This window comes from Heptranchias perlo, unplaced genomic scaffold (genome assembly GCF_035084215.1).
Source record: "Heptranchias perlo isolate sHepPer1 unplaced genomic scaffold, sHepPer1.hap1 HAP1_SCAFFOLD_184, whole genome shotgun sequence".
NCBI lineage: Eukaryota > Metazoa > Chordata > Chondrichthyes > Hexanchiformes > Hexanchidae > Heptranchias > Heptranchias perlo.
Window position 1 is genome coordinate 487,527 of NW_027139120.1, and position 25,750 is coordinate 513,276.

The following is a 25,750-nucleotide window of genomic DNA, read 5'->3' on the forward strand; positions in this document are numbered from 1 at the left end:
GTACTAACACTAATACTCTATGATAAATACTGACATCTATACTAACACTAATACTCTATGATAAATACTGATATCTATACTAACACTAATACTCTCTGATAAATACTGATATCTATACTAACACTAATACTCTCTGATAAATACTGATATCTATACTAACACTAATACTCTCTGATAAATACTGATATCTATACTAACACTAATACTCTGTGATAAATACTGATATCTATACTAACCCTAATACTCTATGATAAATACTGATATCTATACTAACACTAATACTCTATGATAAATACTGATATCTATACTAACACTAATACTCTCTGATAAATACTGATATCTATACTAACACTAATACTCTATGATAAATACTGATATCTATACTAACACTAATACTCTATGATAAATACTGATATCTATACTAACACTAATACTCTATGATAAATACTGATATCTATACTAACACTAATACTCTGTGATAAATACTGATATCTGTACTAACACTAATACTCTATGATAAATACTGATATCTATACTGACACTAATACTCTATGATAAATATTGATATCTATACTAACACTCATACTCTATGATAAATACTGATATCTATACTAACAATAATACTCTCCGATATATACTGATATCTATACTAACACTAATACTCTATGATAAATACTGATATCTATACTAACACTAATACTCTATGATAAATACTGATATCTGTACTAACACTAATACTCTATGATAAATATTGATATCTATACTAACACTAATACTCTATGATAAATACTGATATCTATACTAACACTAATACTCTATGATAAATACTGATATCTATACTAACACTAATACTCTATGATAAATACTGATATCTATACTAACACTAATACTCTATGATAAATACTGATATCTATACTAACACTAATACTCTCTGATAAATACTGATATCTATACTAACACTAATACTCTATGATAAATACTGATATCTATACTAACACTAATACTCTATGATAAATACTGATATCTATACTAACACTAATACTCTATGATAAATACTGATATCTATACTAACACTAATACTCTATGATAAATACTGATATCTATACTGACACTAATACTCTATGATAAATACTGATATCTATACTAACACTAATACTCTATGATAAATACTGATATCTATACTAACACTAATACTCTATGATAAATACTGATATCTATACTAACACTAATACTCTATGATAAATACTGATATCTATACTAACACTAATACTCTATGATAAATACTGATATCTATACTAACACTAATACTCTATGATAAATACTGATATCCATACTAACACCGACACACCATTCCATCTCCGGCAGTTTGCACTTGGTCTCTCGGTTGGTGCACATTTTACATGCTGAATGGGCCCTTTCTCTATTCTCTGTTGTACTCATGTTGTTCTATAAATGCAGTCATTTCCGGCTTTCCTAATTCAGAGAGCGTGAGACTTTTCTCTGGCACCTGCTGCTTTTGATAGCCCAAACTCCGAATGAAAGGGGAGTTTATGTTGAGTCGCAGCACATCCTATAATTGGGCCTCAGTTGGCCTGAAGCCAAAGCAAGAAAGAGCTAACTGTTACCAAGCAACTGACACATCATCTCACTGTTTTAAGGGTGCGGAGTAACGAGACATCACAGGACAATGATCCAGTTGCACTGCTGCAGTCTGTCCATGTAAAGCTGCACTGCTGCAGTCTGTCCATGTAAAGCTGCACTGCTGCAGTCTCTCCATGTAAAGCTGCACTGCTGCAGTCTCTCCATGTAAAGCTGCACTGCTGCAGTCTCTCCATGTAAAGCTGCACTGCTGCAGTCTCTCCATGTAAAGCTGCACTGCTGCAGTCTGTCCATGTAAAGCTGCACTGCTGCAGTCTGTCCATGTAAAGCTGCACTGCTGCAGTCTGTCCATGTAAAGCTGCACTGCTGCAGTCTGTCCATGTAAAGCTGCACTGCTGCAGTCTGTCCATGTAAAGCTGCACAGCTGCAGTCCGTCCATGTAAAGCTGCACAGCTGCAGTCTCTCCATGTAAAGCTGCACTGCTGCAGTCTGTCCATGTAAAGCTGCACTGCTGCAGTCTGTCTATGTAAAGCTGCACTGCTTCAGTCTGTCCATGTAAAGCTGCACTGCTGCAGTCTGTGCATCATTTCATTGCAGTCAGCATGGATTTGTTAAGGGAAGGTTGTGTCTAACTAACTTGATTGAATTTTTTGAGGCAGTAACAAGGAGGGTCGATGAGGGTATTGCGTTTGATGTAGTGTACATGGATTTTAGCAAGGCTTTTGACAAGCTCCCACATGGCAGACTGGTCTAAAACAGCAAAAGCCCATGGGATCCAAGGGAAAGTGGCTACTTGGATCCAAAATTGGCTCAGTGGCAGGAAGCAAAGGGTAATGGTCGACGGGTGTTTTTGCAACTGGAAGGCTGTTTCCAGTGGGGTTCCTCAAGGCTCAGTACTCGGTCCCTTGCTTTTTGTGATATATATTAATCGTTTGGACTTAAATGTGGGGGGCTTGATCAAGAAGTTTGCAGATGATACAAAAATTGGCCGTGTGGTTGATAGTGAGGAGGAAAGCTGTAGACTGCAGGAAGATATCAATGGACTGGTCAGGTGGGCAGAAAAGTGGCAAATGGAGTTCAATCCGGAGAAGTGTGAGGTAATGTATTTGGGGGGGGGGCAAACAAGGCAAAGGAATACACAATAAATGGTAGGATACTGAGAGGTGTAGAGGAAGTGAGGGACCTTGGAGTGCATGTCCACAGATCCTGAAGGTAGCAGGACAGGTAGATAAGGTGGTTAAAATGGCATATGGAATACTTTCCTTTATTATCCGAGGCATAGAATATAAAAGCAGGGAGGTTATGCTGGAACTGTATAAAACACTAGTTAGGCCACAGCTTGAGTACTGTGTACAGTTCTGGTCACCACATACAGTTTTGGTCTCCATACTTAAGAAAAGACATACTTGCTCTCGAGGCAGTACAAAGAAGGTTCACTCGGTTAATCCCGGGGATGAGGGGGCGGACATATGAGGAGAGGTTGAGTAGATTGGGACTCTACTCATTGGAGTTCAGAAGAATGAGAGGTGATCTTATTGAAACATATAAGATTGTGAAGGGTCTTGATCGGGTGGATGCAGTAAGGATGTTCCCAAAGATGGGTGAAACTAGAACTAGGGGGCATAATCTTAGAATAAGGGGCTGCTCTTTCAAAACTGAGATGAGGAGAAACTTCTTCACTCAGAGGGTGGTCGGTCTGTGGAATTTGCTGCCCCAGGAAGCTGTGGAAGCTACATCATTAGATAAATTTAAAACAGAAATAGACAGTTTCCTAGAAGTAAAGGGAATTAGGGGTTATGGGGAGCGGGCAGGAAATTGGACATGAAGCTGAGTTCGGATCGGTCAATGCCCTGTGGGTGGCGGAGAGGGCCCAGGGGCTATGTGGCCGGGTCCTGCTCCGACTTCTTGTGTTCTTTAGATTTGTGGTTGGGATCAGATCAGCCATGATCTTATTGAATGGCGGAGCAGGCTCGAGGGGCCGATTGGCCTACTCCTGCTCCAATTTCTTATGTTCTTATGTTCTTACAGGAAAGACGTATTTGCACTAGAGAGGGTACAGAGGAGATTTACGAGGACGTTGCCAGGGCTGGAGAATTTTAGCTTTGAGAAAAGATTGGATAGGCTGGGATTGTTCTCTTTGGAACAGAGGAGGCTGAGGGGAGATTTAATTGAGGTATATAAAATTATGACGGGATTAGATAGAGTGAATAGGGAGGACCTATTTCCCTTAGGATTGAGGTCAGTGACCAGGGGGCATAGATTTAAAGTAATTGGGAGAAGGATTAGAGGGGAGCTGAGGAGGAAATGTTTTCACCCAGAGGGTGGTGGGGGTCTGGAACTCACTGCCTGAAAGGGTGGCAGAGGCAGAAACCCTCAACTCATTTAAAAAATACTTGGATGTGCACTTGAAGTGCTGTAACCTACAGGGCTACGGACCAAATGCTGGAAAGTGGGATTAACCTGGATAGCTCTTTATTGGCCGGCAAGGTCATGATGGGCCGAATGGCCTCCTTCTGCACCGTAACTTTCTACGATTCTATGAACCCTCTCATCCCGGGAATTAATCGAGTGAACCTTTGTTGCACCGCCTCTAAGGCAAGTATATCCTTCCTTAGATAAGGAGACCAAAACTGTACATAGTACTCCAGGTGAGGTCTCACCAAGGCCCTGAACAATTGTAGTAAGACTTCCTTACTCTTGTACTCCAACCCCCTTGCAATAAAGGCCAACATTCCATTTGTCTTCCTAATTGCTTGCTGTATCTGCACGCTAACTTTCTGTGTTTCTTGTATGAGGACATCCAGATCTCTCTGAACACCAACATTTAATAGTTTCTCACCATTTAAAAAATATTCTGTTTCTCTATTCTTCCTACCAAAGTGAACAACTTCACATTTCCCCACATTATACTCCATCTGCCACCTTCTTGCCCACTCACTTAACCTGTCTATATCCCTTTGCAGACTCTCTGTGTCCTCCTCACAGCTTACTTTCCCACCTAGCTTTGTATCGTCAGCAAACTTGGATACACTCTGTCCTTTCATCTAATTCATTGATATAGATTGTAAATAGCTGAGGCCCCAGCACTGATCCTTGCGGCAACCCATTAGCCACCTCTTAGATTCGGCAGTAGTTTAGATTCGTTCAGTGGTCAGGGACAGGAGGATGTGATCGTGAGTCAGGCAGGTAAGGGGACCCAGGATCTACTGGTGGAGGAGCCTCAGCCTTTGACCTTGTCCAACAGGTACGAGGTACTTGCTACCTGTATGGATGAGAACAAGGACTGCAGGGAGGATGGGCAAACTGACCACGGCACTGTGGTACAGGAGACCATTTAAGTGGGAGGAGTAAAAAGGAATGTGGTAGTGATAGGTGACAGTCGAGTCAGGTGGATAGATACTGTTCTCTGCAGACGCGACCAAGAGTCCCGAAGACTGTACTGCCTGCCCGGTGCCAGGGTTAAGGACATCTCCTCGTGGCTGGAAAAGAACTTGGAGCATGAGAGGGAGGATCCAGTTGTCGTGGTCCACGTACGACTAACGACATAGGTAGGACTAGGAATGAGGTTCAGCTGAGACAGTTTGAAGAACTAGGGTCTAAATTAATAAGCAGAACCTCAAAGGTAATAATCTCTGGGTTACTGCCTGAGCCATGTGCAAATTGGCACAGGGTCAAACAGATCAGAGAGTTAAATGCGTGGCTCAAAGAGTGGTGTGGGAGACAGGGGTTTCGATTCATGGGGCACTGGCACCAGTACTGGGGAAAGAGGGAGCTGTTCCGATGGGACGGGCTCCACTTAAACCGGGCTGGGACCAATGACCTGGCGAATCGAATAACTAGGGCTGTAGATAGAGCTTTAAATTAAAAGGGTCGGGGAGGAGTCAGGTGAGGGGAAATTTAGAAATCTAATGAGAAAAGTCAAGGCAACAGAGCAGTGTAGTGATTTGGGTAAAGATAAGCAGAGTGTGGCAGGAAGGGACAGAGAGTTTATCAATAATAGTGCATCAATAAGGTCAAAGCAGAAAAAACTGGTAATTAGTCAAAATTAAAGGCTCTTTATCTGAATGCACAGAGCATTCATAACTGGATGAATTAGTTGCACAAATAGAGATACATGGGTTGAATCTAATAGTCATTACAGAGACATGGTTGAAAAGTGACCAAGATTGGGAACTAAATATTCCAGGGTACGTGACATTTAGAAAAGACAGGTAGGATGGAAAAGGAGGGGATGTAGCCCTAATAATAGAGGATGACATAAGGACAGTGGTGAGAAAGGATCTTGGCTCGGAAGATCAGGAAGTAGAATCAGTATGGGTGGAAATAAGAAATAACAAGGGGCAGAAAACACTGGTGGGAGGAGTTTATAGGGCCCCTAAAAGAAGCAATTCAATTGCACAGCATACTAATGAAGAAATAAGAGGAGCTTGTAACAAAGGTTTTGCAGTAACCATGGGGGACTTTAATCTTCACATCGACTGAGCAAATCAAATTCGAAAAAGATAGTTTAGAAGACGAGTTCATGGACTGTATTCAACACAGTTTCCGAGAGCAATACGTCATGGAACCAATCAGGGAACAGGCTATTTTAGACCTTGTATTGTGTAATGAGCTAGGGTTAACTCGTAATCTCAGAATAAAGGAGCCTCTGGGGAAGAGTGATCTTAATATGATAGAATTTCACTTTGAGTTTGAGAGTGACATACTTAAGTCCGAAACCAGAGTCTTAATCTTAAATAAAGCCAATTATATTGGTATGAGGGGCGAGATGGCTCAGGTAGATTGGGAAATTAAATTAAAGGGTTTGACGTTTGAAAAGCAATGGCAAACATTTAAAGAAATATTTCAATATTCTCAACAAATTGGGAGAGTTTTAGAAACCAGCAAAGGACAACCAAAAAATTGATAAAAAGGGAGAAAATAGAATATGAAAGTAAACGAGCAAGAAATATAAAAACGGATTGTAAGAGCTTCTACAAGTATGTAAAAAGGAAGAGATTAGCGAAAGTAAATTTCGGTCCCTTAGAGGCTGAGACAGGAGAAATTATAATGGGGAATAAAGAAACGGCAGAGACATTAATCAAATATTTTGTATCTGTCTTCACAGTAGAAGACACAAAAAGCATACCATAAATAATGGGGAACCAAGGGGCTAATGAGAGTGAGGAACTTAAAGTAATTAATATCAGTAGAGAAAAAGTACTTGAGAAACTAATGGGACTAAAAGCTGATAAATCCCCTGAACTTGATGGCCGACATCCAAGGGTTCTAAAAGAGGTGGCTGCAGAGATAGTGGATGCATTGGTTGTGATCTTCCAGAATTCCCTAGATTCTCGAACGGTCCCAGTGGATTGGAAGTTAACAAATGTAACCCCACTATTCAAGAAAGGAGGGAGAGAGAAAACAGGGAACTACAGGCCAGTTAGCCTGACATCAGTCATCGGGAAAATGCTGGAATCCTTTATTAAGGAAGTGGTAACAGGGCACTTAGAACATCATAATATGATTGGACAGAGTCAACATGGTTTTATGAAAGGGAAATTGTGTTTGATAAATTTGTTTAAGATTTTTGAGGATGTAACTCGCAGGGTAGATAAAGGGGAGACAGTGGATGTTGAAGATTTGGATTTTCAAAAGGTATTTGATAAGATGCCACATAAAAGGTTGTTACACAAGATAAGGGCTCATGGGGTTGGGGGTAACATATTAGCATGGATAGAGGATTGGTTAATGGACAGAAAACAGAGAGTAGGGATAAATGGGTCATTTTCAGGCTGGCAGGCTGTAACTAGTGGGGTGCCACAAGGATCAGTGCTTGGGCCTCAGCTATTTACAATCTATATTAATGACTTAGATGAAGGGACTGAGTGCAAAGCTAAGTGGGAAAGTAAGCTGTGAGGAGGACACAAAGAGTCTGTACAGGGATATAGACAGGTTAAGTGAGTGGGCAAGAAGGTGGCAGATGAAGTATAATGTGGGGAAATGTGAGGTTATTCACTTTGGTAGGAAGAATAGAAAAACAGAATATTTTTTAAATGGTGAGAAACTATTAAATGTTGGTGTTCAGAGAGATTTGGGTGTCCTCGTACAAGAAACACAGAAAGATAACATGCAGGTACTGCAAGGAATTAGGAAGGCAAATGGCATGTTGACCTTTATTGTAAGGAGGTTGGAGTACAAGAGTAAGGAAGTCTCATAATAATTGTACAGGGCTTTGGTGAGACCTCACCTGGAGTACTGCGTACAGTTTTGGTCTCTTTATCTAAGGAAGGATATCCTTCCCTTAGAGACAGTGCAATGAAGGTTCACTAGATTAATTCCTGGGATGAGAGGGTTGTCCTATGAGGAGAGATTGAGTAGAATGGGCCTATACTCTCTGGAGTTCAGAAGAATGAGAGGTGATCTCATTGAAACATATAAGATTCTGAGGGGGCTTGACAGGGTAGATACTGAGAGGTAGTTTCTCCTGGCTGGAGGGTTTAGAACTAGGGGGCTTTACTCTCAGGATAAAGGGTCGGCCATTTGGGACTGAGATGAAGAGAAATTTCTTCACTCAGAGGGTTGTGGATCTTTGGAATTCTCTACCCCACAGGGCTGTGGATGCTCAGTCATTGAGTATATTCAAGGCTGAGATCGATAGATTTTTGAACAGTAGGGAAATCAAGGGATATGGGGATTGGGCAGGAAAGTGGAGTTGAGGTCAAAGATCAGACATGAACTGACTGAATGGTGGAGCAGGCTCGAGGGGCTGAATTTTTTTTTTTACTCGTTCATGGGACGTGGGCGTCGCTGGCGAGGCCAGCATTTGTTGCCCATCTCAATTTGCCCTTGAGAAGGTGGTGGTGAGCCGCCTTCTTGAACCGCTGCAGTCCGTGTGGTGAAGGTTCTCCCAAAGTGCTGTTAGGAAGGGAGTTCCAGGATTTTGACCCAGTGACGATGAAGGAACGGCGATATATTTCCAAGTTGGGATGGTGTGTGACTTGGAGGGGAACATGCAGGTGGTGTTGTTCCCATGTGCCTCCTGCCCTTGTCCTTCTATGTGGTAGAGGTCGCAGGTTTGGGAGGTGCTGTCGAAGAAACCTTGGCGAGTTGCTGCAGTGCATCCTGTGGATGGTACACACTGCAGCCACGGTGCGCCGGTGGTGAAGGGAGTGAATGTTTAGGGTGGTGGATGGGGTGCCAATCAAGCGGGCTGCTTTGTCCTGGATGGTGTCGAGCTTCTTGAGTGTTGTTGGAGCTGCACTCATCCAGGCAAGTGGAGAGTATTCCATCACACTCCTGACTTGTGCCTTGTAGATGGTGGAAAGGCTTTGGGGAGTCAGGAGGTGAGTCACTCACCGCAGAATACCCAGCCTCTGACCTGCTCTCGTAGCCACAGTATTTATATGGCTGCTCCAGTTAAGTTTCTGATCAATGGTGACTCCCAGGATGTTGATGGTGGGGGATTCGGCGATGGTAATGCCATTGAATGTCAAGGGGAAATGGTTAGACTCGCCCTTGTTGGAGATGGTCATTGCCTGGCACTTGTCTGGTGCGAATGTTACTTGCCACTTATCAGCCCAAGCCTGGATGTTGTCCAGGTCTTGCTGCATGCAGGCTCGGACTGCTTCATTATCTGAGGGGTTGCGAATGGAACTGAACACTGTGCAATCATCAGCGAACATCCCCATTTCTGACCTTATGATGGAGGGAAGGTCATTGATGAAGCAGCTGAAGATGGTTGGGCCTAGGACACTGCCCTGAGGAACTCCTGCAGCAATGTCCTGGGGCTGAGATGATTGGCCTCCAACAACCACTATCATCTTCCTTTGTGCTAGGTATGACTCCAGTCACTGGAGAGTTTTCCCCGATTCCCATTGACTTCAATTTTACTAGGGCTCTTTGGTGCCACACTCGGTCAAATGCTGCCTTGATGTCAAGGGCAGTCACTCTCACCTCACCTCTGGAATTCAGCTCTTTTGTCCATGTTTGGACCAAGGTTGTAATGAGGTCTGGAGACAAGTGGTCCTGGCGGAACCCAAACTGAGCATCGTTGAGCAGGTTATTGGTGAGTAAGTGCCGCTTGATAGCACTGTCGACGACACCTTCCATCACTTTGCTGATGATTGAGAGTAGACTGATGGGGCGGTAATTGGGCAGATTGGATTTGTCCTGCTTTTTGTGATCAGGACATACCCGGGCAATTTTCCACATTGTCTTGTAGATGCCAGTGTTGTAACTGTACTGGAACAGCTTGGCTAGAGGCGCAGCTAGTTCTGGAGCACAAGACTTCAGCACTACAGCCGGGATGTTCTCAGGGCCCATAGCCTTTGCTGTATCCAGTGCACTCAGCCGTTTCTTGATATCACGTGGAGTGAATCGAATTGGCTGAAGACTGGCTTCCGTGATGGTGGGGATATCGGGAGGAGGCCGAGATGGATCATCCACTCGACACTTCTGGCTGAAGATGGTTGCAAACACTTCAGCCTTGTCTTTTGCACTCACGTGCTGGACTCTGCCATCATTGAGGATGGGGATGTTTACAGAGCCTCCTCCTCCCGTTAGTTGTTTAATTGTCCACCACCATTCACAACTGGATGAGGCAGGACTGCAGATCTTTGATCTCATCCGTTGGTTGTGGAATCGCTTAGCTCTGTCTATAGCATGTTGCTTCTGCTGTTTCGCATGCATGTAGTCCTGAGTTGTAGCGTCACCAGGTTGGCACCTCATTTTTAGGTACGCCTGGTGCTGCTCCTGGCATGCTCTTCTACACTCCTCATTGAACCAGGGTTGATCCCCTGGCTTGTTGGTAATGGTAGAGTGAGGAATATGCCCGGCCATGAGGTTACAGATTGTGCTGGAATACAATTCTGCTGCTGCTGATGGCCCACAGCACCTCATGGATGCCCAATTTTGAGCTGTTAGATCTGTTCTGAATCTATCCCATTTAGCACGGTGATAGTGCCACACAAATGGCCTACTCCTGCTCCTATGTCTTATGTTCTTATGATCTCCTCTCCCCTCACCACAACCCCTGTTTCCTTTGTCATTTCAGATACCCAAGAACTGGAACCTGCCCAGTCAGAGGAGGCAGAGGAAGCTGACAATGATGATATAGACACACCGTCACACAATCTTACACTCGCAGCCACCAGCTCAGAGACTGACTCTGATAGTAGTTTAAAGGCGAGGACAGAGGAGGGATCTGCATGTGGTGTGACACTGAGCACAAGTGTACAGGAGTCGGGGCGGGGGGTATGGATATCACAGGTGCCAGCTCGCCGGAGGGGGAGGTGACACACTGTTCTGCTGCAGAGGAGTCAGATGAGGACTTCGATGGGCCAGGCTACAGAAGACGGCTGATGGGCGTACACCAACAAATGCTTGGGGCACTGGAAAGCCTGCCAGAAAGCCTGCGCACAATGAGAAGGGGCATGGAGGAGTCCAGCTCCAACTTGGCACAGGGCTTTACGCAGAGCTTGGAGCCCATCCTTTCCAACATGGAACAGGTGGTCACCTCCATCAGCGCACCTGTGGAACCCACCATGATGCAGTGTCTGATGACTGATGTCACAGCTTCCATTGCACACAAACATCTGCCATCCAAGGTCTGACTGCATCATTTGGAGCTCAGACTGCTGCTATCGTGGGTCTGGGGACCACTGTGGAACGGGGCTTCCAGGGCGTCACAGCACTCCAGCAATCCGTTCTCCAGCCGATCACCAGGATTGCTGAGATGCCGCCCCGGGAGAGTGTCAGTGGTGCCATGGCAGCCGGACCTGCTGTCCTCTCTCATTCCGTCAGCATTCCTGCTCCCACCCCTCCCACTCCGCCAGTGCCCTTGCTGTTGCCTGTCGGCCAGCCAGGCCAGACTGCTGCAGCCCAGGCTGAGATGGTGCAGTCTGAAGCTGAGTCCTCCTGGCCCAGAGCTGCTCGAGGTCGTCCTCCAAGGCCCTCTGTAGGCTCCTCAATTGAAGGTCAGCAACTTTCCACCACCCACTCCAGCCACTGGGGATGGACCTCGTAGGAACACTAAGAAAGGTAAAGATACACAAACAACAGGCACTGAGGGAATGCACAAGGGTGAATAGTCTCATGTTGTTTCAATCATTTCATGTGTGAATTGATAAATGTGGATTTGAATTTGCATTTGGTGGCGGTTTTTATTTCTACAGTGAGCTGAGGGAGGAAGCAATGTGTAATCATAAGGAGGGCAATTTGATGGTCATGTGAGAGAGTAAAGGCAAGGAGTGTGGGACTATTGGTGAATGGGGAGGTGCCTTTGAAGTTACTGGTATCGTTCATTAATCATCTGATCACGCAGAGCCCCGGCAGAAAGGGCATGTTAATGTTGTAACCTCCCTGCCTCTTCCTCCTCTTTCTGCTGCACTTCCTCCTCCTCTGCCTCTTCCTCCTCTTCCTCTGCCTCTGACTCAGGTTCTTGCCTGATAGGCGGTGGCAAGGGCTGTTCCCCCATGTGGAGCATGCAGCATACAACGACAAATCTTGATACCCGCTCAGCTGTGCACTGAGGACTCCTCCAGAGTGGTCCAGGCAGTGAAAGCTTTGCTTGAGGACACCTATGGTGTGCTCTATGATGTTCCTTGTGGCAGCATGGCTCTCGTTGTACACCTGCTGTGCACGTGTGCGTGGGTTCCAGACCAGTCATGAGCCACTTCATGAGGGGATAACCCTTGTTGCCCATTGGCAGCCTTTGACTTGCCGTGCTGGTTGAAATATAGGTGGCACGTAGGACTGCCACAGAATGAATGAATTGTGACTGCTGCCAGGGTGGTGGGCTTTGAGCTGCATGATGCGCTCATGTGGTCACACACCAGCTGCACATTGAGGGAGTGGAATCCCTTTCTGTTCATGAATATGGTCGAGTTCAGATGTGGAGCACGCATGGGTTCAGTCAATGGCACCCTGCACCATGGGGAAGCCTGCAATGCGAGCAAACCCTCGTGCCCGCTCCTACTGCTTGTCTCTATCAAGAGGCAATCTGTTTCGGAGTGCGTACAGAGCTTCCATGACCTGCCTTATACAGCAATGCTCTGCAAACTGCGAGATGTTGCTTATATCACCAGCAGCAGCCTGAAAGCAGCCAGAGCCGTAAAAACTAAGCTCCACGTTTACCTTGACAACCTCAGGCAATGCTGTCTCTCTGTCTACTCTGAAGCTGCAGTTGTGGCTGCGGCAGTTGACAAATCTCAGTCGTGACCAATTTTCGTGAATCACAGAGGTCGGATGCACTGATCTTCGCTGAAGTTGAGGTAAGAGAATTGGTCCCTGAAAAGCCTCGTTGGATATGGCCTCCTGCTGAGTGCCCTCCGCCTCCTCCTCCCTCTTCTCAAAGCTTGTCCTGCTCTGTTTGACCTCTCTGCATGCTCCCTGTCATGTTCAATTCCCAGAGGAAGCCCTCGCAGGCCACCCATGTCTGGCAGCAACCTGTTCGGCACAGTTTTAAATGCCACTAACAGTACTGCATGACCAGCCAGCCCACTCTCTATAGAATATTGCAACTCTCTCCAAGTACAGGAAACTTCCACAAACACCCACAATTGTACCAGCAGCTCGAATAATTAATCCAGCAACTAACCTGTAACTCCTGCATGATGCCTTTAAATAGCGCTGGTTGGGAGGGGTCCTTCATGCTCTTTAACTCCTGTTCAGCTGTGCGAGGTTAGGACAGTGTGTTGGCTGGAGCGGGGAGTTCGTAAATGCTGCGACTGCTTCAAACCAGTGTTTCAATGGGATCCGGGCCTGCGTCCTCACCTCCCGACTCTACACACTGCCGGCTTTCGTTAGGTGCGCGGGCGCAAACACCTTTACCAAGATGGCGTCTGGTGCAGTGCACGGCGGAAGCGTACGCGCATCTCGGACGCCATTTTCGAGGCTTAGTTCCACGTAGCGCCTAAAAAACAAGCACTACAAGGTCTCAGTTCACCCCCAATGTCTAAGGTCGCCGAGCCCCGACTGTGGTATAAGATTTTCCTGCCTCCCTACTCAGCATAACCTGAGACAGGTTTTGAAGGTCCAAGGGGATTATATTGGTTAACCCCTGAAACCGGGCGCAGGGGTGGCGGTGTGTGATGAACCTGCGTCCGGTCGTTGAGATGCAGGCAGCATGTAACATTCGTGCTTCCTGGCGATTTACCTGATTGCTGCGAGCAGCCAGGCCTCACTGCACCGTTGATTGGCTGCTCGCCAGCAGAGGGCCTGTCATCGCGAGTGGCTGGAAACCACTTAAAGGCGGCCTGCACCTCTTAAAGGCGGCCTGCACCTCTTAAAGGCGGCCTGCACCTCTTAAATGCGGCCTGCACCTCTTAAAGGCGGCCTGCACCTCTTAAATGCGGCCTGCACCACTTAAAGGCGGCCTGCACCTCTTAAAGGCGGCCTGCACCTCTTAAATGCGGCCTGCACCTCTTAAATGCGGCCTGCACCTCTTAAATGCGGCCTGCACCTCTTAAAGGCGGCCTGCACCTCTTAAATGCGGCCTGCACCTCTTAAATGCGGCCTACACCACTTAAAGGCGGCCTGCACCTCTTAAATGCGGCCTGCACCTCTTAAATGCGGCCTGCACCTCTTAAATGCGGCCTGCACCTCTTAAAGGCGGCCTGCACCTCTTAAATGCGGCCTGCACCACTTAAAGGCGGCCTGCACCTCTTAAATGCGGCCTGCACCACTTAAAGGCGGCCTGCACCTCTTAAAGGCGGCCTGCACCTCTTAAAGGCGGCCTGCACCTCTTAAATGCGGCCTGCACCTCTTAAATGCGGCCTGCACCTCTTAAAGGCGGCCTGCACCACTTAAAGGCGGCCTGCACCTCTTAAAGGCGGCCTGCACCTCTTAAAGGCGGCCTGCACCACTTAAAGGCGGCCTGCACCACTTAAAGGCGGCTTGCACCTCTTAAAGGCGGCCTGCACCTCTTAAATGCGGCCTGCACCACTTAAAGGGGATGTGCACTGTGGCTGCAGGATGTGTTGGAAGTCAATTGGAAAGTGAATCTGTGCTGCAATATAGAGCAGCATGTTGATGATGGGACCTCTGGAATTTTTAACAAGCAACAACTTGGCTGCTCAACGTTTGTGGGATTCTGATATTTTCAAATATAAGATACGGGCCCGCCCGGAGTGTGAACGGAGATCGGACATCGCACACGTAAAACACAGATACAGATCCCATCCCTATGACATCTAGACAGACTAAATGCAGGGAGGATGTTTCCCCTGGTTGGGGAGTCCAGAACCAGGGGTCACAGTCTCAGGATACGGGGTATGCCATTTAGAACCGAGATGAGGAGAAATTTCTTCACTCAGAGAGTGGTGAACCTGTGGAATTCTCTACCACAGAAGGCTGTGGAGGCCAAGTCATTAGATGTATTCAAGGAGATAGATATATTTCTTAATGCTAAAGGGATCTCGGGATATGGGGAAAAAGCAGGAACAGGGTACTGAGTCAGACGATCAGCCATGATCATTTTGAATGGCCTACTCCTGCTCCTATTTTCGATGTTTCTATGTTTATAAACTGTTGAGTTATTTTAATTGGATTTTCCACACCGCCTGAGGAAGGGGAAAGCCCCCGAAAGCTTGTGGGATTAAAAATAAAATTGTTGGACTATAACTTGGTGTTGTAAAATTGTTTACAATTGTTAACCCCAGTCCATCACCGGCATCTCCACATCAGAGTTATTTTAAAACATTGAATAAAGGTTGCGCACTCCTAAATCCCACATCCTCCAATCTGCACACCAGGCCCCACCAATCTGCCGGTCTGAGTTTGTACCGGGCCTGCGGGAGACCGTGCACCGAGGTTCTCTGCTGATGCACAAGAGGCCTTGGTGCAAGAGGTGGACAGAAGGAGGGGCATCCTATATCCGCAGGGGGGCAAGAGGCCCTCCAGACATATGCTCCCGAGGCAGAGGGAGGCAGTAGGGGACGAAGTCAATGTCAGGCGCATAGCACCACGAGCATGGATGCAGTGCAGGAAGAAGTTCAATGATTTGACACGAGTGGTCAAGGTGAGTGAGGTCAACTGTCAAGGGGCGTCTCCTACCAACTGCACCACTAGTCGCATCCACTGCTCCACACACTACACCCCCATCACCCACATACCAACAAACTCTTTCAATCAGATACTTCCTCTCACCCTCACACATTACCACTGTTGCAAGCCGCATACCCACAACTCACAGGCCACACATGCTGGCAGTTATTCAACCATGGCAGGCACATCACCCAAACATCTTGCAGGACACTCACCAACACAGGACATCTTGCAGGACACTCACCAACACAGGACATCTTGCAGGACACTCACCGACACAGGACATCTTGCAGGACACTCACCAACACAGGACATCTTGCAGGACACTCACCGACACAGGACATCTTGCAGGACACTCACCGACACAGGACATCTTGCAGGACACTCACCAACACAGGACATCTTGCAGGACACTCACCGACACAGGACATCTTGCAGGACACTCACCGACACAGGACATCTTGCAGGACACTCACCGACACAGGACATCTTGCAGGACACTCACCGACACAGGTCCCACCTGCTTGCAGGAGAAGGTGACGCATAACAGGAGGCAGCAAGTGGCTGTGTCTCCATGGAACATGAACCTGCTGTCCTCTCTCAGGAAGACAGCATTCCTGTCCCACCCCTGCCACTCTGCCAGTGCCCTTGCTGTTGCCGGTCAGCTGGCCAGCCCACTCCCTGTGGAGTATTGAAACTTTATTATAGGAACAGGAGGAGGCCATTTAGCCCCTCGAGCCTGTTCTGCCATTCAATGAGATCTTGGCTAATCTGTGACCCATCTCCATATACCCGTCATAGCCCCATGCCCCTTAATACCTTTGGTTAACAAAAATCTATCGATCTCAGATTTAAAATTAACAATTAAGCTTGCATCAACTGCCATTTGCGGAAGAGCGTTCCAAACTTTTACCACCCTTTGCGTGTCGAAGCGTTTCCTAACCTCACTCCTGCAAGTCCTGGCTCTAATTTTTAGGTTATGTCCCCTAGTCCTAGTATTCAAGTATAGGAGACCTCAAAAAACAGGTACAAATGCATCAGCAGCCAGAAGCAATAATCCAGCAACGAACCTGTAATCCTGCATGGTCCCTTTAAATAGCACTGGTGGGTGGGTCCTCCATGCTGTTTAAGATCTGTTCAGCTGTGTGAGTTTCAGACAGTGCATTGGCTGGATGGTGGAGTTCCAATATAGCAGCGGTCCCTTTAAATCAGCGTTGCACACTGATCTACCGCACAATCTCCCTAATTTACATACTGCCGGCGTTCGTTATCTGCACGTGTGCAAACGCCTTTACCAAGATGGTGTCCAGCACAAACCACATGTCAAGTGTGTGCACGCATTCCAGATGCTATTTTGGGTCCTTAGGAGTCCCGTCGTGCCTACAAAATGGGCGCTACACGGCCCAATTTACAGCCCTCAAGAGTCACTTAAATACACTGGGCTAACAAGGGCCAAAACCCACAATAACTACCAACAACCAATCAACAGCTCAGAAACAGAGGGCGAGTGAAGCAGACAGCAAAGAGAGGGCGAGTGAAGCAGACGGGAAAGAGAGGGAGAGTGAAGCAGACAGCAAAGAGAGGGCGAGTGAAGCAGACGGTAAAGAGAGGGCGAGTGAAGCAGACGGTAAAGAGAGGGAGAGTGAAGCAGACGAGAAAGAGAGGGCGAGTGAAGCAGACGGTAAAGAGAGGGAGAGTGAAGCAGACGGGAAAGAGAGGGAGAGTGAAGCAGACGGGAAAGAGAGGGAGAGTGAAGCAGACGGGAAAGAGAGGGAGAGTGAAGCAGACGGGAAAGAGAGGGCGAGTGAAGCAGACGGTAAAGAGAGGGCGAGTGAAGCAGACGGTAAAGAGAGGGAGAGTGAAGCAGACGGGAAAGAGAGGGAGAGTGAAGCAGACGGTAAAGAGAGGGAGAGTGAAGCAGACGGGAAAGAGAGGGAGAGTGAAGCAGACGGTAAAGAGAGGGCGAGTGAAGCAGACGGTAAAGAGAGGGAGAGTGAAGCAGACGGGAAAGAGAGGGAGAGTGAAGCAGACGGTAAAGAGAGGGAGAGTGAAGCAGACGGGAAAGAGAGGGAGAGTGAAGCAGACGGTAAAGAGAGGGAGAGTGAAGCAGACAGCAAAGAGAGGGCGAGTGAAGCAGACGGTAAAGAGAGGGTGAGTGAAGCAGACGGTAAAGAGAGGGAGAGTGAAGCAGACGGGAAAGAGAGGGAGAGTGAAGCAGACGGTAAAGAGAGGGAGAGTGAAGCAGACGGGAAAGAGAGGGAGAGTGAAGCAGACGGTAAAGAGAGGGAGAGTGAAGCAGACGGCAAAGAGAGGGAGAGTGAAGCAGACGGTAAAGAGAGGGAGAGTGAAGCAGACGGGAAAGATAGGGAGAGTGAAGCAGACGGTAAAGAGAGGGAGAGTGAAGCAGACGGCAAAGAGAGGGCGAGTGAAGCAGACGGTAAAGAGAGGGCGAGTGAAGCAGACGGTAAAGAGAGGGAGAGTGAAGCAGACGGGAAAGAGAGGGAGAGTGAAGCAGACGGGAAAGAGAGGGAGAGTGAAGCAGACGGTAAAGAGAGGGAGAGTGAAGCAGACGGGAAAGAGAGGGAGAGTGAAGCAGACGGTAAAGAGAGGGAGAGTGAAGCAGACGGGAAAGAGAGGGAGAGTGAAGCAGACGGTAAAGAGAGGGAGAGTGAAGCAGACGGTAAAGAGAGGGAGAGTGAAGCAGACGGGAAAGAGAGGGAGAGTGAAGCAGACGGCAAAGAGAGGGCGAGTGAAGCAGACGGTAAAGAGAGGGCGAGTGAAGCAGACGGTAAAGAGAGGGAGAGTGAAGCAGACGGGAAAGAGAGGGAGAGTGAAGCAGACGGGAAAGAGAGGGAGAGTGAAGCAGACGGTAAAGAGAGGGAGAGTGAAGCAGACGGGAAAGAGAGGGAGAGTGAAGCAGACGGTAAAGAGAGGGAGAGGGAAGCAGACGGGAAAGAGAGGGAGAGTGAAGCAGACGGGAAAGAGAGGGAGAGTGAAGCAGACGGTAAAGAGAGGGAGAGTGAAGCAGACGGGAAAGAGAGGGAGAGTGAAGCAGACAGCAAAGAGAGGGCGAGGGAAGCAGACGGGAAAGAGAGGGAGAGTGAAGCAGACAGCAAAGAGAGGGAGAATGAAGCAGACAGGAAAGAGAGGGAGAGTGAAGCAGACAGGAAAGAGAGGGAGAGGGAAGCAGACGGGAAAGAGAGGGAGAGGGAAGCAGACGGGAAAGAGAGGGAGAGTGAAGCAGACGGGAAAGAGAGGGCGAGTGAAGCAGACGGGAAAGAGAGGGCGAGTGAAGCAGACAGGAAAGAGAGGGAGAGGGAAGCAGACGGGAAAGAGAGGGAGAATGAAGCAGACGGGAAAGTTGAGAAACGTGCCTGTAAAAAAACTAGTAATAGGAATTGGATGATTGTCTGAGGATGGAGACTTTAATTGTAGATAAGTTGGACAGGTTAGGAGCACAGGTCTGGTTACACAGGGGATTTCTCCGTGTATACTGCTCCCACTAGCTGGAGAGCAATCACACATTCTCGACAATATCCACACTCCCAAGACTGATGAACAGAATGTTGAACTCACCGGTGGAGTTGTGCCCTTTTGCAGAGGTCGAATCGAGCCACAGGAGGAGGGCGGTGAGGGTGAGGGTGAGGGTGAGGGTGAGCTGGTAAGGGGACCGTGTACTCATGTCTGGGAGTGAACGAGCTGTACCGAGTGAGACGGCAGAGACACAGGGACTGAAACACGTCTACAGCCAGACTGAGGGCGAGGGCAGATCTCATTACCTCAAATATTTCAAGTATTCACGCTGAGACCCAGCCTCGTGTTCATACACAAGGTCCGGGGGAGTAGCTTTCTGCCAATTAAGACAGCAATGTGTTCCTAATATATCTGCATTCCTCAGGGTCTTAGTGCCGCCAATCACAGATTCCAAACAGGCTATTTTATTTACAATTATAGTTGGGGGATTGTTTTGCCTGCAGCGAGTTTAGGAATTCCCATCCTTGGCACACAGCAACTTTCAGCATTAAGCACTCGTACAGACAGCTGAAAGGTGGGTAAATTCAGACCATCTACTCGGTTACAGTGATGGGGAGGAGTTACCCTCTACGGTTCTGAAGGTACAAGTGAGCGTGTGCAGGATGTTTACCCAGAAGTCTGATTCCCAAATGGTGATTGGTGAGATTTCACATTGTCGTTCGGGTCCCTAGGGAGAGTTGATGAGCTGGAGACCCTGACTGTGGAATTGCCCAGATCCCAGGATTGCTTGATTGTCCACCACCATTCACGACTGGATGTGGCAGGACTGCAGAGCTTTGATCTGATCCGTTGGTTGTGGAATCGCTTAGCTCTGTCTATAGCATGTTGCTTCCGCTGATTAGCATGCATGTAGTCCTGAGTTGTAGCTTCACCAGGTTGGCATCTCATTTTTAGGTACGCCTGGTGCTGCTCCTGGCATGCTCTTCTACACTCCTCATTGAACCAGGGTTGATCCCCTGGCTTGTTGGTAATGGTAGAGTGAGGAATATGCCGGGCCATGAGGTTACAGATTGTGCTGGAATACAATTCTGCTGCTGCTGATGGCCCACAGCGCCTCATGGATGCCCAGTTTTGAGCTGCTAGATCTGTTCTGAATCTATCCCATTTAGCACGGTGGTAGTGCCACACAACACGTTGGATGGTGTCCTCCGTGTGAAGACGGGATTTCATCTCCACGAGGACTGTGCGGTGGTCACTCCTACCAATACTGTCATGGACAGATGCATCTGTGACAGGTAGATTGGTGAGGACGAGGTCAAGTCAGCTTTTCCCTCGTGTTGGTTCGCTCACCACCTGCCGTAGGCCCAGTCTGGCAGCTATGTCCTTCAGGACTCGGCCAGCTCGGTCAGTAGTGATGCTACCGAGCCACTGTTGGTGATGGACATTGAAATCCCCCACCCAGAGTACATTCTGTGCCCTTGCTACCCTCAGTGCTTCCTCCAAGTGGTGTTCAACATGGAGGAGGACTGATTCATCAGCTGAGGGAGGGCGGTAGGTGGTAATCAGCCGGTGAGACAGGACACCCAGGGATGGTAATGGAAGAGTCTGTGACGTTGGCTGAAAGGTATGATTCTGTGAGTATGGCTATGTCAGGCTGTTGCTTGACTAGTTTGTGGGACAGCTCTCGCAACCTTGGCCCCAGTTCCCAGATGATATTGATGAGGATTTTGCAGAGTGCACTGGGCTGTGTGTGCCTTCATCGTGTCTGTTTCGATGCCCAGGTCACGGTTGAGTAGACCGCCCAGTTTTATTCTTCTTATTCTTTCTTGCAGCAGTTTTGATACAACTGAATAGTTTGCTAGGCCATTTTGTGAGCAGTTAAGAGTCAATTACCTTGGTGTGGGACTGGAGTCACGTATAGGCCAGACCGGGTAAGGATGGCAGGTTTCCCTCCCTCACATTAGTGGACCAGATGGGATTGGAGGGGTTCAAACATGGATTTACGGGAAAGATGGGCATGGATTTGGGAGGCGACAACACGTTCAAGGACTTTGGACAGGAAAGGGAGGTCGGAGATAGTTTGCAAGGACAGAGGGGTCAAGGGTGGGTTTTTGAGGAGGGGGGGTGATGACAGCAGGTTTGAAGGGGAGGGGTCAGTACCTGAGGAGAGGGAACCGTTAACAATATTGGCTAATGTGGGGACCAGGAAGGGAAGTTGGGTGGTCAGTAGTTTGGTGGGAATAGGTTTGCGGGAGCAGGAGGCGGGTCTCATGGTCAAGATGAGCTTGGAGAGGGCACGAGGGGAGATGGAGAGAAACAAGAAAGAGACTAGCTTGGTGGGCTAGGGGAATGGAGGGAGCTGAACAGCTGAATGGGTTGAATTGAAGAACAAAAAAGGGTCAGTCCCACTGCTGGGAGTGTACTATAGACCCCCAAACAGTCAGGAGATAGAAGAGCAAATATGTAGGCAAATTTCTGAGAAGTGCAAAAACAATAGGGCAGTAATAGTAGGGGATTTCAACAACCCGAATATTAACTGGGATACAATCAGTGTGAAAGGTATAGGGGGTGCAGAATTCTTAAAATGCACTCAGGAGAACATTTTTAGGCAGTACAGAGCAAGCCCAACAAGAGAGGGAGCAGTTCTGGATTTAGTTTTAGGGAATGAAGCTGGGCAGGTGGAAGGAGTATCAGTGGGAGAGCATTTTGTTGGCAGTGATCATAATTCAGTTAGATTTAGCAAATTTATTGAAAAGGACAAAGATAGAACAGGAGTAAAAGTTCTCAATTAGGGAAAGGCCAATTTTACTAAGCTGAGAAGTGATTTAGCAAAAGTGGACTGGAAACAGCTACTTGAAGGTAAATCAGTGTCAGAGCAGTGGGAGGCATTCAAGGGGGAGATTCAAGGGGTTCAGAGTAAACATGTTCCCACAAAGAAAAAGGGTGGGACTGTCAAATCTCGAGCCCCCTGGATGACAAGGAGCATACAGGGTAAGATAAGGCAGAAAAGGGAATCTTATGTCAGACACCGAGAGCTCAATACTGCAGAAAGCCGAGAGGAGTATAGAAAGTGCAGGGGGGAAATTAAAAAGGAAATGAGGAAAGCAAAGAGAGGATGTGAAAAAATATTGACAAGTAAATCAAGGAAAACCCAAAGATGTTTTATAAATACATAAAGAGCAAGAAGATAACATCTGTGGTGGGTAAAATTTTGGAGTCGATTATTAAGGAGACAGTAGCGGAACATTTGGACAAACATAATTTAATAGGACAAAGTCAGCATGGCTTTATGAAGGGGAAGTCATGTCTGACAAATTTGCTTGAGTTCTTTGAGGACATAACGTACAGGGTGGATAAAGGGGAACCAGTGGACGTAGTGTATTTAGACTTCCAGAAGGCATTCGACAAGGTGCCACATAAAAGATTATTGCTCAAGATAAAGAATCACTGGATTGGGGGTAATATTCTGCCATGGGTGGAGGATTGGCTATCTAACAGGAAGCAGAGAGTTGGGATAAATGGTTCATTCTCGGACTGGCAACCAATAGCCAGTGGTGTTCCGCAGGGGTCGGTGCTGGGTCCCCAACTCTTTACAATCTATATTAACGATTTGGAGGAGGGGACCGAGTGTAACATATCAAAGTTTGCAGATGATACAAAGATGGGAGGGAAAGTAGAGAGTGAGGAGGACATAAAAAACCTACAAGGGGATATAGACAGGCTGGGTGAGTGGGCGGAGATTTGGCAGATGCAATACAATATTGGAAAATGTGAGGTTATGCACTTTGGCAGGAAAAATCAGAGAGCAAGTTATTATCTTAATGGCGAGAAACTGGAAAGTACTGCAGTACAAAGGGATCTGGGGGTCCTAGTGCAAGAAAATCAATAAGTTAGTTTGCAGGTGCAGCAGGTGATCAAGAAGGCCAACGGAATGTTGGTTTTTATTGCTAGGGGGATAGAATATAAAAACAGGGAGGTATTGCTGCAGTTATATAAGGTATTGGTGAGACCGCACCTGGAATACTGCATACAGTTTTGGTCTCCATACTTAAGAAAAGACATACTTGCTCTCGAGGCAGTACAAAGAAGGTTCACTCGGTTAATCCCGGGGATGAGGGGGCGGACATATGAGGAGAGGTTGAGTAGATTGGGACTCTACTCATTGGAGTTCAGAAGAATGAGAGGCGATCTTCTTGAAACATATAAGATTGTGAAGGGGCTTGATCGGGTGGATGCAGTAAGGATGTTCCCAAGGATGGGTGAAACTAGAACTAGGGGGCATAATCTTAGAATAAGGGGCTGCTCCTTCAAAACTGAGATGAGGAGAAACTTCTTCACTCAGAGGGTAGTAGGTCTGTGGAATTTGCTGCCCCAGGAAGCTGTGGAAGCTACATCATTAAATAAATTTAAAACAGAAATAGACAGTTTCCTAGAAGTAAAGGGAATTAGGGGTTACGGGGAGCGGGCAGGAAATTGGACGTGAATTTAAATTTGAGGTTAGGATCAGATCAGCCATGATCTTATTGAATGGCGGAGCAGGCTCGAGGGGCCGATTGGCCTACTCCTGCTCCTATTTCTTATGTTCTATGTTCTTATAACTAAGGAAAGAGTAGGGCCTATTAGGGACCAAAAAGGTGACCTATGTGTGGAGGGGGAAGATGTGGGTATGGTTCTTAATGAATACTTTTCATCTGTCTTCACAAAAGACAGGGACAAAGCAGGGGTTGCAGTTAAGGAGGACGAGTGTGAAATATTGGATGGGACAAACATAGTGAGAGAGGAAGTATTAAGGGGATTAGCATCCTTGAAAGTGGATAAATCACCAGGCCCGGATGAAATGTATCCCAGGCTGTTAAGAGAAGCCAGGGAGGAAATAGCGGAGGCTCTGACCATCATTTTCCAATCCTCACTGGATACAGGCGTGGTGCCGGAGGATTGGAGGACTGCTCACGTTGTACCGTTGTTTAAAAGGGAGAAAGGGATAGACCGAGTAATTACAGGCCAGTCAGTCTAACCTCTCAATGGGATGAGAACAGATCTGGCCCGGGTAAATTGGAATCAAAGATTGGCAGGCAAAACTGTAATTGAACAATGGGCGGCCTTTAAAGAGGAGATGGTTCAGGTACAGTCCAGGTACATTCCCTAGAGGCAGAAAGGTAGGGCAACTAAAGCCAGAGCTCCCTGGATGACAAAAGAGATAGTGGGCCCAATGTTACCAGGGCTGCGGGTTCTCGGCGGGGGGGGGGGCTATCGAGCGCGTGGGTAACGCGCCCGGTGAAATTAGTCAGCTTCCCGCGTGATCGTAGCAGACAATCCACTAATTGGATCCACTTACCTGTTGTTCCGGGTTCCCCACTGCTCAGCTGCGCGTCGGGCGGGCTGCGCATGTGCAGTAAGGTCTGTCAGCTGGAGGAGCTCTATTTAAAGGGGCAGTCCTCCACTGACAGATGCTGCAGGAAATAGGAAAAATTACAGCATGGAGCAGCCCAGGGGGAAGGCTGCTCCCAGGTTTAATGATGCCTCACTCCAGGTATCATTGGATGGGGTGAGGAGGAGGGGGAGGACAGAGATCTTCTCCCCGGCGGGCGGGAGGAAGCGGCCTGCCTCTGCTACCAGGAAGGCCTGGCTCGAGGTGGCAGAGGAGGTCACCTGCACCACCAACATATCGCGCATCTGCATACAGTGCAGGAGGCGCTGCAATGACCTCAGTAGGTCAGCTAAAGTGAGTACACTTACTCATTCCCCTACACTCCGTCTGCCACATCACCGCCCCCACCCCACATCTCCTTCTGCACTGCCAACACTACTCTGTCACATCACCCCTCACACCCACTCACACCTCATCCTCATCTTACCTGCACTTACTCACCTCGCCAGTACTCATCCCGCCACTACCACTCAACCCGATCCCCATACAATCTCATGGCTCTATCTCATACTCACCCTCTCGTGCATCTCTTTCACGGTCAGCCTCACTCAACCTGCCACTACCTGTGCTGCAGCCACAGGGCATGCATCACAAATGTGCAGTAGGCAGCGTAAGGCAAACGTGTCGTGAGCATGAAGGGGATGCACAAGGGTGTTTGAGGGTTTGTCATGGGTGTTACTTATATTGAATTTCTGAACAACTCACATTACATATTATATTGGCACCACTACTGCCATGTCTTCGTGAATCCTGTCCGGTTTGTGCAATAATGCCCGCTCCTGAGGATCATTATGAGGACCCACAACTGATGCCACCCATTGTGTCACTGCAGAGTGGGTGTAGGTGTATTTGCAGGGCTCTTTTGCGCAGACGACTGAGAGATATCGGCGATGTCCCCGGTTGCACCCTGGAAGGATGCGGAGGAGAAGTTGTTGAGGGCAGTGGTGACTTTGACAGCGACAGGTAAGAAGATGGTGCTCGGGCCAGCCAGGAGCAGCTCGGCATGAAAGAGGCTGCAGATGTCCACGGCTACATGTCGAGTGACTCTGAGCCTCCGTGTGCACTGCTGCTCAGAGAGGCCCAGGAGGCTGAACCTCGGTCTGTGGACCCTGTGGCGAGGGTAGTGCCCTCTGCGACGCATCTCTCTCTGCGGTAGCCCTCCCTCCTGCTGTGCAGGTGGATGTGTCACAGCACTCTGTTGTGGAGCTCCACGTGTCAGAGGTG

General features: G+C 47.8%; 2 protein-coding genes across 2 annotated transcripts in view; one reads left to right on the forward strand and one right to left on the reverse strand.

Moving 5' to 3' along the window:
* The window catches only part of wfdc2 (WAP four-disulfide core domain 2), a 117,205-nt gene extending 97,805 nt beyond the window's left edge, over positions 1 to 19,400 (reverse strand). The window contains exon 1 of the mRNA XM_067977864.1: positions 19,201 to 19,400. Within this exon, the coding sequence (XP_067833965.1) occupies positions 19,201 to 19,306 (106 nt within the window). The 5' untranslated portion in view covers positions 19,307 to 19,400. The remainder of the gene's footprint in view (positions 1 to 19,200) is intronic.
* Positions 12,484 to 18,534, forward strand: LOC137309847 (high mobility group nucleosome-binding domain-containing protein 5-like; the record flags this gene model as incomplete). The annotated part of the gene is made up of 5 exons (XM_067977861.1): positions 12,484 to 12,728; positions 12,990 to 13,057; positions 17,114 to 17,764; positions 17,924 to 18,088; positions 18,302 to 18,534. Coding segments are annotated over exons 1-5 (1,362 nt in total), but the record flags the coding sequence as incomplete, so codon positions are not given.
* Positions 19,401 to 25,750: the final 6,350 nt, after the last annotated feature.